We start from the raw sequence: 14,292 nt of genomic DNA on the forward strand, positions 1-14,292 counted from the left end.
TGGACTACTGCCTCTGGACCAGAACCACCAGCGAAGTGTGGTGGGATCATATTGTCTTGAAAACTTGGGATCATGACCAGTGGCTGCAGAACTTCAGCATGAGGAAGCACATGTTCATGGAGCCATGTGAGAGCTGGCCCCAATCCTACAGTGGCAGAGCTCTTTGATCCAGAGAGCCATACTGAAGCAGAAGCAAGTGCCAGCTTCCAGAAAGCAATAGTCAATGCTGGATAGCTACCAGTCAAACACAAAACACTTCAGAGTAGGGAAGTCCACTGTCAGGCTTGTGGTAGTGCAGATTTGGGTAGCTATCAACACTCTCAAACCCATGGCCAGAAGTTATAGCTGGGGTCCAGAGAACGGGGTTTCTGAACAGCATGGAGGCCATTAATTGCACTCAAATCCCCAAACTTTGTCCACTGAAAGGAGTGAGAGATTGTCAGTTGAAAAGATTACTATTCCGGCATTCTTCAAGGCTTAGTAGATCAACAAGGCAGGTTCGTGAACACTAATGTCAGACATATAGGAGAGGTTCATGATGCCAAGGTGTTGAGGAGACTGGGACTGCACTTGAAGGGGTACGAAGAGACTTTACTTCCCAGAAATGACATGGGTCTATATAGTGTCTTCATGCCCAGAGTTATTTGGGGAACCCTGCATACTGCTTCTACACTGGCTAATGAAACCCTACCCTAACCAATCCAGTTGAATTCACCTTCAAACTAAGCAGCTACAGGATGATAGAGTGCACCTTTGGGTGGCTGAAGACTTCTTAGCTATACCTACACAACCAATTGGATACCAATGTTGCCAGTGCCATCTGCATTATGTGGCCAGCTGTGCGCTTCATAACATTTCTGAGAATAAAGGAGAGTACTTTAGGACAGAGTGCAAAGAACAGGACTGGTGTGCAAAGCCTTTACAGGCAGCATGATCCAGTGAATGTTCAGGCTGGTGCTGGATCACAGCAGGCCAGGGAAATCCAGGATGCAATTCATGCCTGTATCTTGGAACAGCAGGCAGACAGGGGGTGAGTCACCTCAGCCTGGTCCCAAACTAAGCACCAGGTGCAGTAAAAAAGGCAACAGGGAACATTCCCATTCACCCGTGTTTCAATTACCAGTTTAGTTCCCCTCCTGCTGATGGTCATTAGCCTGTCATTTAGATAACGACTTGTTATGGGTAGTTGGGCAGGGCACCTCCACAGTTATAAGAGCTGCTTTGTTACTGTTCTGTGATGGGGGTCTGCCAGTTAAACTGCATTCTTAGTATTTTCATTTTGTGTTAACGGTCACAACTGTTAGCCAAACCAGAGTTTTTTTGGTTTTAGTTTTTTGGTTGTTTTTTTTTTTGTGGGGTGGAGGGGTGGGGGAAGGATTACTCGATGCTTGTAGGACCTGGAGAATAGTTGAAAACAGCGTTGGGAGGGGCTTTTACAACTGGCATCTGTGAGGTGTGCAGGGATAAGGGCACTTACAGGCTGTTAATTAATCAGTAACCCCATGGTTCAGAGTGGTCACAGTTTTGGTGGGTGAGAGCTGACGGGTCATTTCAGCACTGTTCTGTAAGCAGTGGCAGTTACTCCACTTTGCTTTTCCTGTTCTGTTTTGTCAAACCCATAGGAAACTTTATCCACTCTTTCCTCCTCCTTCCCCAGTTAATAAAGTTACGTTATTTCTGTGCACATTGCACTTTCCAACTGTCTCTGGCTTATTACATTATAGTCTCATACCTGGATAGAGAGGAGGGGACAAGTCTGGAGGGAGAGAAAGGACCTGGCAGTTTTTTGCCCTGGGGAGTTATGTAACTCAAGGTACGAAATGGTAGGGCCCAAGCCAAAAGGGGGTGGAGGGAGACAAATGTTACCCTTCCATCACAGCCTGAATGAAGGGTCCACACATATGTAAAGGAAAACAACATTTATTGAAAACTAGTACATGTAGCATAACTCTGAACAGTTTTTCAAAAGGAACTATGAAAGACAGCAGAATGGATCAGACTCCCAAGAACATTAAACTTCAAAGCATATGATATGGTGTCTTTGGCTTTGATCTCCCCACTCCTGCAGACAAGCGGGACAAATAGGAACAACTCCTGCACAGGGTTTGAAAGCCAACATATGCTGGCCTTCAGGCACAGTCTTGGGCTTATAGTTTGCTTCCTGCATGGTCACAATGCTCCCCCGGGAAGGGTTTTGGTGCAGCATGCTGTCCCTGAAGTCCTTCAGCCTCCCCCTTGTCATTGGGGGGGAAAGGGGAGGCTGTTTGGATCCTCTGCCTGAGCAACACCCTGGCCTGCAGGAGAAGTAGCAGCTGGGAGATGAGAAGGAAGGGGCCAATTCCTGGACCCCGGCAGTGGCTATTGCGGTAGGTGGGACCTAAATCCTTTCCACAACATTTGTGCCAGGAACTGCAACAGGACATGCTCCTGGTCCCTTCAGGAAAGCTCCTGCTCCTGGTATTTCTGACTCTGGAAAAAGTGTTCCTGCTGCTCAACACCCTGTTCCTCCTTTTCCCTCAGTTAAACTGCTCCTGACTTCTTCTGTTGATGACAATGAGCAGTGTTCTTCATCTGCCCTACTGTTCCTGAGCTGCTGCTGCTCCTGGCCCCCAGGAGGAATGGGTTCATGCTCCTCAGCTGAAGGACCTGCCAAGTCAATCAAAAGACCAGCGTTCTACCATTTTCTTTCCTTTTGAAGTGTGAAATCCCCTTTACATAATACAACTTTGCTGTTGAAGGTCACAATATAGATACCGTTCAGCATTTCAGGAAGGATTGTTTCATTATTTTTCTTTCTCAGACAACTTCTACAGCCCCCTAGAAAAGAGCACCCACTGAAAGCGGTAGGTAGCATGAAATAGGAGTTTTTAAAAATTTACTGTCTTTAAATGTGTGATTGGGATGGTGGATACATTTATTTCAGAATGAATGTTAACCATTTCAAGGTCTTCTTTCAAGGCTGGTCATCATTTGGATGAAACAGGTTTGACTGAAACCAGACTGAAAAAGGGAGGTGCCTTTCCCAGTTCCATGATGGAGACCTAGCAATCTATGCCAGAGAGATGTTTGTGCTGCTTCTCACCTCTCTACGTGTCACTGAATGGAAGGGATGGTGAGCTGGAAAGGTCGACCAAGCACATTTGCGCTGCCACTGAGCTTTAAGAACCAGCCAGAGTTTCTGCCGCACCAGAAATGTGCAGATGTAAGCTTACAAGACTTGGAAGGAAATCAGAATGGAAACAGACTATATTCTATATTCTAAGATAGCTAATGGAGCCTGTGTGGAGGGGAAGAAGAAAACCACTGCAAATGCCTAGCCACCACCAACTGAGCCCCTGGGCCCCTTTGTTCAGCGAAGGGCAAAGACAGGAATAGGGAAAGGGGGGGGAAAAAAAAAAGAAGCCACCATAGCAACTGTACTTTGTTCCATGAACATTCCAGTCAAGACCACAAGTCACTCTCCTCCCCACTGCAAAGGGACACAGTATTGTGTCTTTGCAGCCACCACACTGGAACCACCTGATCCCCTTCCTCCGGCTTGCGAAGCCCGGCTCCAAGCAGGGAGACCCCAGACACCAGGACAGATTACCGTTGTCCCATTCCTCGGAGAAGCAATGGTTCCCCTTCCTTCTCCTTCTTGTACTTAACTCACCATCCCTGATACTAAACACCCTGCTCCACCCCCGGTATGGTTCCTGTTTGCAGAGGGAGGGATGTTACTCTAAGGGAAGTCTGAGATCTTGAAAGACAAAACAGTTGCAACTTTGAAGAACCTTTAATCTTGTACAAATGCCCTGTCCTCCACTTTGACCTTTTTACCCCCACCCTTGCTGTCAGCCAGTTGGCTGATGAACTCTTGGACCCAGGGGCAATCTGTTCAATAACTTTTGCCATAAACTTTATGGTGATTCATGGTAATTCAATAAAATGTTGAATGCCTTGGTCAGGGACCATTTGAGTAGGGGAAGGGAGGGAAGGGAGTAGTCTTCCAGTCCTGCATAGCCCTGGAGAAAGAGGGAGGGGATATTGGCGGAGTGGGTGGGATTTAACTTACCAGCCTTGGGTTCTGGTTCCTAGTGAGCCTTAGGGTCCTCCTCTGGCTCATCCAGATGGGCTTGCTCAGCTGGTTCCTCAGGCAGAGGTGCAGGATAAATTGCTCCTCTTCCTCTGGGTCTACTGAGGCTGCCACCTCCACAATCCTCATTGCCTCCTCACCCTGGGTTTAGATGCGGACACCCATGCACCTGTATCCAGTTGCCAGTGTAGACGTGGCTATCAGATGATGAGGCCCACAGGGTTGAGAGTCACCTCAGGCTCTGTACTGGGGCCCTGGAAAGCACTAGGTCCAACTCCTTGAAGATGGGGCATGTTGGAGAACTCCTTCCGGAGTGACTGCTAGAGTCTTTTGCCTTTCAGTTCCACAGCCTGACATATTTTACCTGTTCCTAGCACTGAGCCAGTTTGGTGAATACCCACCTGCACCAACCTCTCTGAACCTTCCTGGTAAAGATGGATGTTCTTGGTGCTGTGGGAGAAGCTGTGGACAGTGAATTCTGACCACACATTGAGTGGGTGTGCTCAGCTGACCATGTGGTAACTCTTAGAGCAGATTCCATGTTCGCTTATAGTGGTGAAAAAGAGTTCAGTGGAAAAAAAACTGTTCTGTAGTGGTCAGCACAGCTCACTACTGGTGATAAAGGTGGGGGATCAGGACCATTATAGATCTAGGTAAAGGTCAAGCAGGAAAGGGTCAGTGTATTGTGGGAATGGGAATGGAGGACTAGGATCCGGTACAAACCCCTTACCCATACAAATTGACATGGGTACTGGGCTGTGCCACAGCTCATGGTGTGCTCATACTCATCACGCTAGTATTCTTGCCCCATGCACACCTCAAAAGCCGTTTCTCTTTAGTTTAGATGTGGCTGGCAGGGGGTTCTGACACAACCATGCATATAAAGCCCTGTCCAGTCTAGGACATTCAGGATCTGACTCTGAGATATTCAGTCTGGAAAATGTGGTACTGGGGAACACTGACTCCTTAGACTCCTTGTCCCTAGAGTCTGATACTAATTGTTTTGTTCACGCCATTGTGCATATGGTCTCCACTCAAAGTTCTAATGAATACTTGGAACCTCTTACTGTTGATCAACGGTTAAGGCCTTTTCTACAGAAGGAAAGAGCCAAGACCCACAATTCTCTCCTAGCAGTAGCAACCGTGGAAGATGTAGCAGTGGTAAACAAAGGTAACAGACAAGGTTCAGCCCTTTTTACCACCATGCTACATCTTCCACCATAGTAACCACTGAGAGAATTAAGGGACTCTGCTTTCCTAGTGCGCTCTCAGCATAATCATCATTAGTATATTTACATATAGAAAGAGATAACACTTACTTGTCATCTTTCTTCAAAAAGACACCAGCATAAGGCTGGGCAAGGCGAACTTTTCTCCTCAGCAGCTCCACTAGCTTCTTATTTTTCACCTAGGATAGCAATGAGTTTTAAGGAAAAATTCAGAGTAGGCTTCCCAGAAGCTCTCAGCTCCTGTCACACAGGAAGGATGGGCTTGTGGTTACAGACCAGGACTGAGTTAGGAAATCTAATCTGGGCTACCTTCCCAACTCTGGTACAGACCTCCTGGGACTTTCAGCAAGCCACTCCAGTCCTTTCTGACCCACCAAAGGTCACACACACAGCTGTGAAACATGGCTGTTGGGTAACACTGCGGTGAACTAGTTTCTTGCCTGTACTGACATCCTAAACAAGCAAGAAAAGCATGTTAGAGAACCTTGGGAGGCTTCTAAACTAACACAGGGTTACAACATGGGTTCCGGTTTCCTGTAAAACAGGGAATCAAGAGTAAGAATAAGTGGTCAATATTCCCCATAGCTAACGATGAACAGTGGGTACTGCATAGCTCCATACTAGGTCCAGGCTTGTTTAACATCTACTGAAAATCTGGAAAACGGGATGAGCAGCAAGGCAGCAAAATTTGCAGATGCACAAAATTGTTGAAGTTAGAACATCAGAAAGACTTAACTAAGCTGGGTGACTGGGCAACACAACGGTAGCTGAAATGGCAAGTGCAAAGTAACTCACTAAGCTTTCTTAGGACCCAGTCCAAGGCTGTGGAACGAACTCCCTCAGAAACTATTGGCCATCAAAAACCTCTCCCAGTGCACTTCTTTGACCTGCCTTCTCTAACACATATACAGCAGCATGTACACATGCACATTTTAAAATCAAACATACTTCCTTCACACACTTCTCCCTCTGGGAAGAGGATGAGAACAAACACGTGACATGTTAATTACACTGCTTAACACATTACTGAATGGTGCTCCAATACTACACTGATAAGCACAGTAGAAGAACCTATAGAGAACAGAACAGACACCTTCAAGGCAAATTTGTTCAGTTGGCTATTTGGAACATATCTGCCTTTCTGTTTGCCTTCTCTATACAACACACAACTTTAATATTCACTGCAGAACAAGTGCTACTTTTAGGTATATCTCCATATATATCTCATAGAGCTGGAAAGGACCCTAAAAGGCTATTGAGTCCAGCCCCCTGCCTTCACTAGCAGGACCAAGTACTGATTTTGCCCCAGATCCCTAAGTGGCCCCCTCAAGGACTGAACTCACAACCCTGGGTTTAGCAGGCCAATGCTCAAGCCACTGAGCTATCCCTGCCCCTCAAATCTTGCCCTATAGTGCTCCTGAATTTGAAGTGTTGTGCAAATGCTACAATGAGCAATAAACTCTTGGTTATTTAATGCCGCCCCTGTTTTGACTTGATGCTGCTATTTCTGTTAATCACTTAGTATACTGTCCTGCTATTGATGCCAGTGTAGGAAGTCTGTGGGACTAAAGGGTTACAAAACCAACAAGAAAAATAAAAACCAGTCTTCAGAGAGCTTGAGTTTCAGAAAGATCAAGGCCAAAATCTCATCCTTGCCTGTAAAGGACATTGAGCTGTTGAAGTGAAATATAGCCATGGAAAGGGAAGTTTCAACCACCCTCCATGCTATTTCACTCCAGATTTGTTCAGAATGGAAAATGTATAGTTTACAGCAAGTGCAGTCAATAGGCAGGCCAAATCCAGACCAGACACTTTTTAATGGACCGCATGGACTGAAGGAGAGCAGAAGCAGGCAGAAAGAATGTTGCACAGGCAACCTAAATATTGGCATTTAACTTTTAAGTACTTGAATTTGCAATGTAAATAGCTTTCTTCTAACAGTTATGTTTAGGACTCCATGTCTGTCATAGATTGCGGAATTCACAGATTTCATGACTCTCTCTGACTTCTGCGGCAGGAGCAGCTGCAGCTTGGTGGCCCTCGCAGCAGCCTCAGCGGTGGCTGGATCAGCAACAGGGGGTCCAGAGTAGGTGCTGATCAGCGGCCCTTGATGGTGCTGCCCATCCCCAAGCAGCAGCCCCAGGGTTTCCCCCCACCGCAGCGACAGTGCTCCCCTGCTGGGGCAGTGGCTTCCCCCGCAACCTGAGCAGCAGTGCTCCCTCCAGGTTCCCCCCAGGAACGGCAGCTCCACCCTCCAGCTAAGATTTAGTCAGGGGTATTTATAGTACAAGTCATGGACAGGTCACGGGCCGTGAATTTTTATTTATTGCCCATGACCTGTCCATGACTTATTAAAAATATCCATATCTAAATTGTAGCCTTAATTATGACACTTTTGTTTTTTTGACAAGACCCCCTTATTCAGTGAAAAGATAGAACATGCCTTGGGAATTAAAATCAACTCTGTGTAATGACTGAGGCTGTTCATAGGATCTCAGTCTCATTTGCTCTAGAAGTTGAAAGGTTTAATACTAGGGCTGTTAATTAATTGGAGGTAACTCACGTGGTTATCACGATTAATTTTTTTTAGTTAATTGCACGGTTAAACAATAGAATACCAACTGAAATTTATTAAATATTTCTAATGTTTCTACATTTTCAAATATGTTGTGCTCTGTTGTACACTTTGATTTCTATTACAGTGCTCACTTTATATTATTTTTATTACAAATATTTGCACTGCAAACAAAAAAATTTTTTCAATTCACTTCATACAAGTACTGTAGTGCAATCTCTACCGTGAAAGTGTAATTTACAAATGTAGAATTTTTTGTTACATAATAGCACTCAATGTAAAACTTTACAGCCTAGGAGTCCATTCAGTCCTACTTCTTATTCAGTCAATTGCTAAGACAAAATAAGTTTGTTTACATTTATGGGAGATACTGCTGACTGGTTCTTATTTACAAAGTCACCTGAAAGTGAGAACACGCCTTTGCATGGCACTGTTGTAGCCAGCATGACAAGATATTTACGTGCTAGATATGCTAAACTTTCACGTGGCCCTTCATGCTTCGTCCACCATTCCGGAGGACATGATTCCGTGCTGATGATGCTCATTAAAAAAAAATGCATTAATTAAATTTGTGACTGAACTCTTTAAGGGAGAACTGTTCTGTTTTACCCACATTCTGCCATATAATTTTATGTTATAGCCGTCTTGGATAATGACCCAGCACATGTTCATTTTAAGAACACTTTCACAGCAGATTGACAAAATGCAAAGAAGGTACCAATGTGAGATTTAAGGAAACATACAGCACCAGACTCAAGGGTTAAGAATCTGAAGTGTCTTCCAAAATCTAAGAGATGAGGTGAGGAGCATGCTTTCAGATGTCCTGAGCGCGCAACACTCTGATGCATCAACTACAGAACCCAAACCACCAAAAGAGAAAAATCAACCTTCTGCTGGTGGCATCTGACCCAGATGATGAAAGTGAATATGCATCAGTCTGCTCTGGATCATGATCGAGCAGACATGGATGCATGTCTTCTGGAATGGCTGAAGCATGAAGGAACATATGAATCTTTAGCACATCTGGCATGTAAATATCTTGCTATGCTAGCCACAACAGTGCCATGCAAATGCGTGTTCTCACCTTCCGGTGACACTGTAACCAGGACATGGGCAGCATTATCTCCTGCAAATTGTAACCAAACTTGTTTGCCTGAGGGATTGGCTGAAGTAGGACTGAGTGGACTTATAGGCCCTAAAATTTTAGATTTTATTTTTGAATGCAGGTTTTTTTGTACCTAATTCTACATTTGTAAGATCAACTTTCATTATAAAGAGATTGCACTACTTGAAATATATGATTTTTTTTTATGGTGCAAATATTTGTAATAAAAAATATGAAGTGAGCACTGTACACTTTGTATTCTGTGTTGCAACTGAAATCAATACATTTGAAAATGTAGGAAACATCCAAAAATGTGAATAATATTCTATTATTGTTCAGTTGCATGATCAATTGCGCAATTGGTTTTTTTAGTAATTGCGCAATCAATCACGCAATTATTTTTTTTTAATCGCGTCACAGCTCTAGTTTATACAGAACAAAGCAAGGGACTACAAAAAGAGAAAGGATGGTCCAGCAGTTAAGCAGGTGAATGTCACACAAGAGAACTCAACTTTATCCCTGTCACAGAGTTCTTATGTGATGTGTTTAAGTCACTTAAGTCAAACTTTTCACTGGTCACTAACTGTGTTCTTCATTTTCTGGGTGCCCAACCGGTGACGCCAGGGGCCAGATTTGCAGAAGCACTGAGCACTCACAGTTGCAACAGAAGTTGTTCAGACCTGTGGCTGCTCAGTGCTTCTGACAGTAAGGTAGTGTGATCAGCAGGCCCCTATTCCAGCTATGTCACTGACATTGTGTGGTCTCAGGCATCTGTTGTAGTTTCCCAGCTGTAAAATGGGAATATAATACTAATATGTCTCCAGGGCCAAGTAAGAGTATTTGTAAGGCACCCAGCTACTACAGTGATGAGCACCTTAGAAGAGACAATGAGGAAATTAATTACATTTTCAGAGTAGGGTTCGACTTGTGGCAGTAAATAGTTTGAAGCTACACACTGAATGTTGAGATGAGAATAGAAGGAATACTTAACAGATGCCTCATCCCCAAAGCACCATCCATCCACTGCACTGAATGAATGAGGTGGGAGAATATGGAACCTAGTATAACATCATATAATAAAACTGTCAATACAGCACTACTAGGTGCTAAGAATAAATATTTACATGTTCCAAATGCTTAATAGCCACAAAATAAAGTCCATCCATCCTCCTGACTCAAACAGCATATTCAGTTTCAGATTTAGATGTGCTGTTAAATACCTGCAAATTGTGTGATAAGGGTTCCAAACCATACAGCTGTACAACAAAGCAGGACATATTCCAAAGTGAACATGGCCAGGCATATAACTAAAAAGGTCACTATCAAGGTCAGCATGCCCCAAAATGTGACACACACTGAGGTTTCTTTGGTGTTTTGACTGAAAGATGTAACCATAAAAAGTATGTAATAAACTATGGAAATAAGACTCATCACTGCCACTTTAAGGACATCAGGAAAACATCATGTTCACATACATCTGAACACAGGCAACCAAGGCTGAATCAAGGACACAATCACTATGGTAATAAAAACACTGACATTCAAGGGCAACCTAAATTTTACTTGGTAAGTCTAGCTGCAATGCAATCTCCGACTACCACAAGTTAGTTTTACATAGTGGTAAACAAGATGAACAGCTGGAACTGGGAAGAGATAAAAAACTCTTAACTATGCAAGGTCTCTGTGTCTGGGTCCAAGAGGCTAAGTGAAGCTCTCTCTGGACTCCTGTTTTTGTGCCATGCCTAGTCACATGGCCTCTGCATACCCCTCTCCTTCCTATCTACCAAGACAAAGGTGAGAGGTGATGTCAGTAAAACAACTGGCCTCCAGTAGTAATAATACTTTAACCTTCTTGTGACTTACTCAAGACCACATTATAGCTCTGCCACAGACTTGCTAACAGAATCCAAGAATCCTGGCTCCCTGTCCCTACTAACGCATCCAGCTTGGACTTGTCTACAGACAAAAGTTGTTCTGCTTTAACTATATATAGGATAGCAAATAAGCTATGCCAGCCTCTATGACGACCCATTACCCCAGTATAACTACAAACATACTAGGGGTTTGTACCAGTATAAGAATCACACCCCTGACAAAACAGCGAAGAGTCCTGTGGCACCTTATAGACTAATAGACATCTTGGAGCATGAGCTTTCGTGGATGAATACCCACTTCGTCGGATGCATGTAGTGGAAATTTCCAGGGGCAGGTATATATATGCAGGCAAGCTAGAGATAATGAGGTAGTTCAATCAGGGAGGATGAGGCCCTGTTCTAGCAGTTGAGGTGTGAAAACCAAGGGAGGAGAAACTGGTTCTGTAATTGGGAAGCCATTCACAGTCTTTGTTTAATCCTGAGGTCTGCTATAGTTAAAACTCAACAAAAACAGGAGTCCAGAGAGAGCTGGCATATGACGGCGTATATTACATTGGTGGACGTGCAGGTGAATGAACCGATGATGGTGTGGCTGATCTGGTTAGGTCCTGTGATGGTGTTGCTGGTGTAGATATGTGGGCAGAGTTGGCATCGAGGTTTGTTGCATGGATTGGTTCCTGAGCTAGAGTTACTATGGTGCGGTGTGCAGTTACTGGTGAGAATATGTTTCAGGTTGGCAGGTTGCCTGTGGGTGAGGACTGGCCTGCCACCCAAGGCCTGTGAAAGTGTGGGATCATTGTCCAGGATGGGTTGTAGGTCCCTGATGATGCGTTGGAGGGGTTTTAGCTGGGAACTGTATGTGATGGCCAGTATGTGTTGGTTTCTTTCTTGGGTTTGTCTTGCAGTAGGAGGCTTCTGGGTACGTCTGGCTCTGTTGATCTGTTTCCTTATTTCCTCATGTGGGTATTGTAGTTTTGAGAATGCTTGGTGGAGATTTTGTAGGTGTTGGTCGTATGGAGTGGAAATCCATCAACCTCATGAAGAAACCTCTCCAACGCACCATCACAGGACCTAACCAGATCAGCCACACCATCACTGGTTCATTCACCTGCACGTCCACCAATGTAATATACGCCATCATATGCCAACAATGCCCCTCTGCTATGTACATTGGCCAAACTGGACAGTTGCTATGGAAAAGGAAAAACGGACACAAATCAGATATTAGGAATGGCAATATACAAAAACCTGTAGGAGAACACTTCAACCTCCCTGGCCACACTATAGCAGACCTTAAGGTGGCCATCCTGCAGCAAAAAAACTTCAGGACCAGACTTCAAAGAGAAACTGCTGAGCTTCAGTTCATCTGCAAATTTGACACCATCAGCTCAGGATTAAACAAAGACTGTGAATGGCTTGTCAATTACAGAACCAGTTTCTCCTCCCTTGGTTTTCACACCTCAACTGCTAGAACAGGGCCTCATCCTCCCTGACTGAACTAACCTCATTATCTCTAGCTTGCTTGTATATAAATATATATATACACACCTGCCCCTGGAAATTTCCACTACATGCATCCGACGAAGTGGGTATTCACCCACGAAAGCTCATGCTCCAAAATGTCTGTTAGTCTATAAGGTGCCATAGGACTGTTTGCTGCTTTTACAGATCCAGGCTAACAGGGCTACGCCTCTGATACTTGACACCCCTGACAGTTACTCTACTACCAAATCTGTGCACAGATGAGGGCGCAGCATCGACTGCAATAGGTGGAACTCCTAGAGAGGCACGCTCATCTTCTGCATGACTGGATGCAGCTAGGGTTGGGTTTTAATATTACTTTGCCAGTCAACATCCCTCTCTTCTAGGCTGGCAGAGAGCTCCTCTCCCTCAGTGTGGGTCCAGAAGCTTTAGCTCAGGTTGCAGGGGCACAGGCTTCAGGGCCAGACAGTCTCTGTCCTCCCAGAGCTGGCAGGATGTAAAGGAAGTGGGAGGGTCTGTGCCCCCCGCAACACGACCCCTTTACCTCGATGCATTAGGCAAAGAGAGGAGCTAGGGCCGGCCCAGGGGGAGGGGGTTGTCTGTGTCTCCGCCGGGAAAGAGGAGCAGCGCCCGGCCCTAGGAAAGGAGAAAGGGTCGCGACTACTGTGATGAACTGGAGAACGGGGCTGCAGACGGTGAGCTCCCCGGCAGGGCACACGGGATGGCGTCCCGGCCCCAAGGCACGGAGTGGGCGCCCTGCGGGAGAAGCGGGTAGGGATAAGGGATGTGGGGAAGCCGGCCTGGCCAATGGGGGGGCGGCAGGGAGCGTGGCGGCTGCCGGCCCGGGGGGGGGAATCCCGGGCTGCCCGCGGCGCCTGGCCCGTTACCTCGAGGATCTTGATGAAGCGCGGGAAGACGGGGTTGCGCGTCACGGCAATGAGCGGCACGTTGGGGAAGCGCTCAGGGATGAGCAGCGGGGTCAGCGCCGTCATGGCCGGGGGGGCCCCGGCGGGATCGGCTCCACTAGCGCCCCCATCCTCGGCTCCGCCGCTCTCGAGCCCGTCCCCAGCGCCCAGGCTGCCCGGGCCGCGCAGGTGCCGCCGGGGGCCGGCCCTGAGACCGGCCAGGGGCGCTGGGGGTGGGGCCGGGCCCCGCGGAGCCCACAGCGCCCACGGGGAGGCGGAGGAGCAAGCCGCGTACAGCCGCCGACGAGCCGGACCGAGCGGGACGAGGCCCCCAGCCAGTCCCGGCCGCCAGCAGCGCCACAGCCGGAGGTAGCGGGCCGCCGCCATTCCGCCGGCCTGCGCTCCCTGCGACGCGCCCGGTGGTCGCACACATATGACGAATGTGCACAGCGACCACAGGGCATCTCTGCGCGTGCGCAGAAATGCCAACTCGGGTGACGGCGTCAATGCGCAAGCGCAGGGAGGTAGGCGGCGTGCGCGTGTGGTGCGATGGTCCCGTGCCCGTCACGTGATCTGTCCGCTGTCGCCCAGTCACAGCTATGGGCCAAGAGAGGGCGGGGCACCGCAGGGGCGTCAGTTCCTGGCGCGCTCTCAGGCCTCGGCCCAACGTCTTCGGGTGACGCCTCGGCCTGGCCCCGCCCCCTAGCAGCCCCGCCCCGCCCCGCAGGCTGGTAGAAGGTGGGGGTTGGAGGGGCCTAGTCCAGCGCCCTGCTCAGAGCAGGCCCAGGCCCGGCTCAGCCCGGGCTGCCCAGGCGTCCTGCCCGCCTCGGGGCAGTGCTGATGTTGGGGCTTTTTCTCCTAGAGGCGCCTGTCGCTCCCCACCCCCATCCTGATTGTTCACACTTGCTGGCTGGTCACCAGCTGACTCATCCCGGCCAGGGCTCTGTCCCGCCTGACCTGACCGTAACCCTGCAAGGGAGGAGATCCCACCACCTCCCTGGGGAACCCATCCCAGTGCTTCCCCACCCTGCTAGTGAAACGGTGTTT

General features: G+C 47.3%; 1 protein-coding gene across 2 annotated transcripts in view; it reads right to left on the bottom strand.

The window, feature by feature from the left end:
- The window catches only part of LONP1 (lon peptidase 1, mitochondrial), a 45,513-nt gene extending 32,100 nt beyond the window's left edge, over window positions 1–13,413 (bottom strand). The window contains exons 1-2 of one of the 2 annotated variants that reach the window (XM_030540733.1): window positions 13,228–13,413; window positions 5,395–5,483 (exon numbers count right to left, since the gene is read on the bottom strand). In XM_030540733.1, coding sequence (XP_030396593.1) covers window positions 5,395–5,483; window positions 13,228–13,332 — 194 coding nt within the window. In that variant the 5' untranslated portion in view covers window positions 13,333–13,413. Of the gene's footprint in view, window positions 1–4,054; window positions 4,725–5,394; window positions 5,484–13,227 lie in introns of those variants that run through there. The other variant, XM_030540732.1, reaches the window with a different exon arrangement.
- Window positions 13,414–14,292: the final 879 nt, after the last annotated feature.

The sequence above is a fragment of the Gopherus evgoodei genome, chromosome 22 (assembly GCF_007399415.2).
Source record: "Gopherus evgoodei ecotype Sinaloan lineage chromosome 22, rGopEvg1_v1.p, whole genome shotgun sequence".
Taxonomy (NCBI): domain Eukaryota; kingdom Metazoa; phylum Chordata; order Testudines; family Testudinidae; genus Gopherus; species Gopherus evgoodei.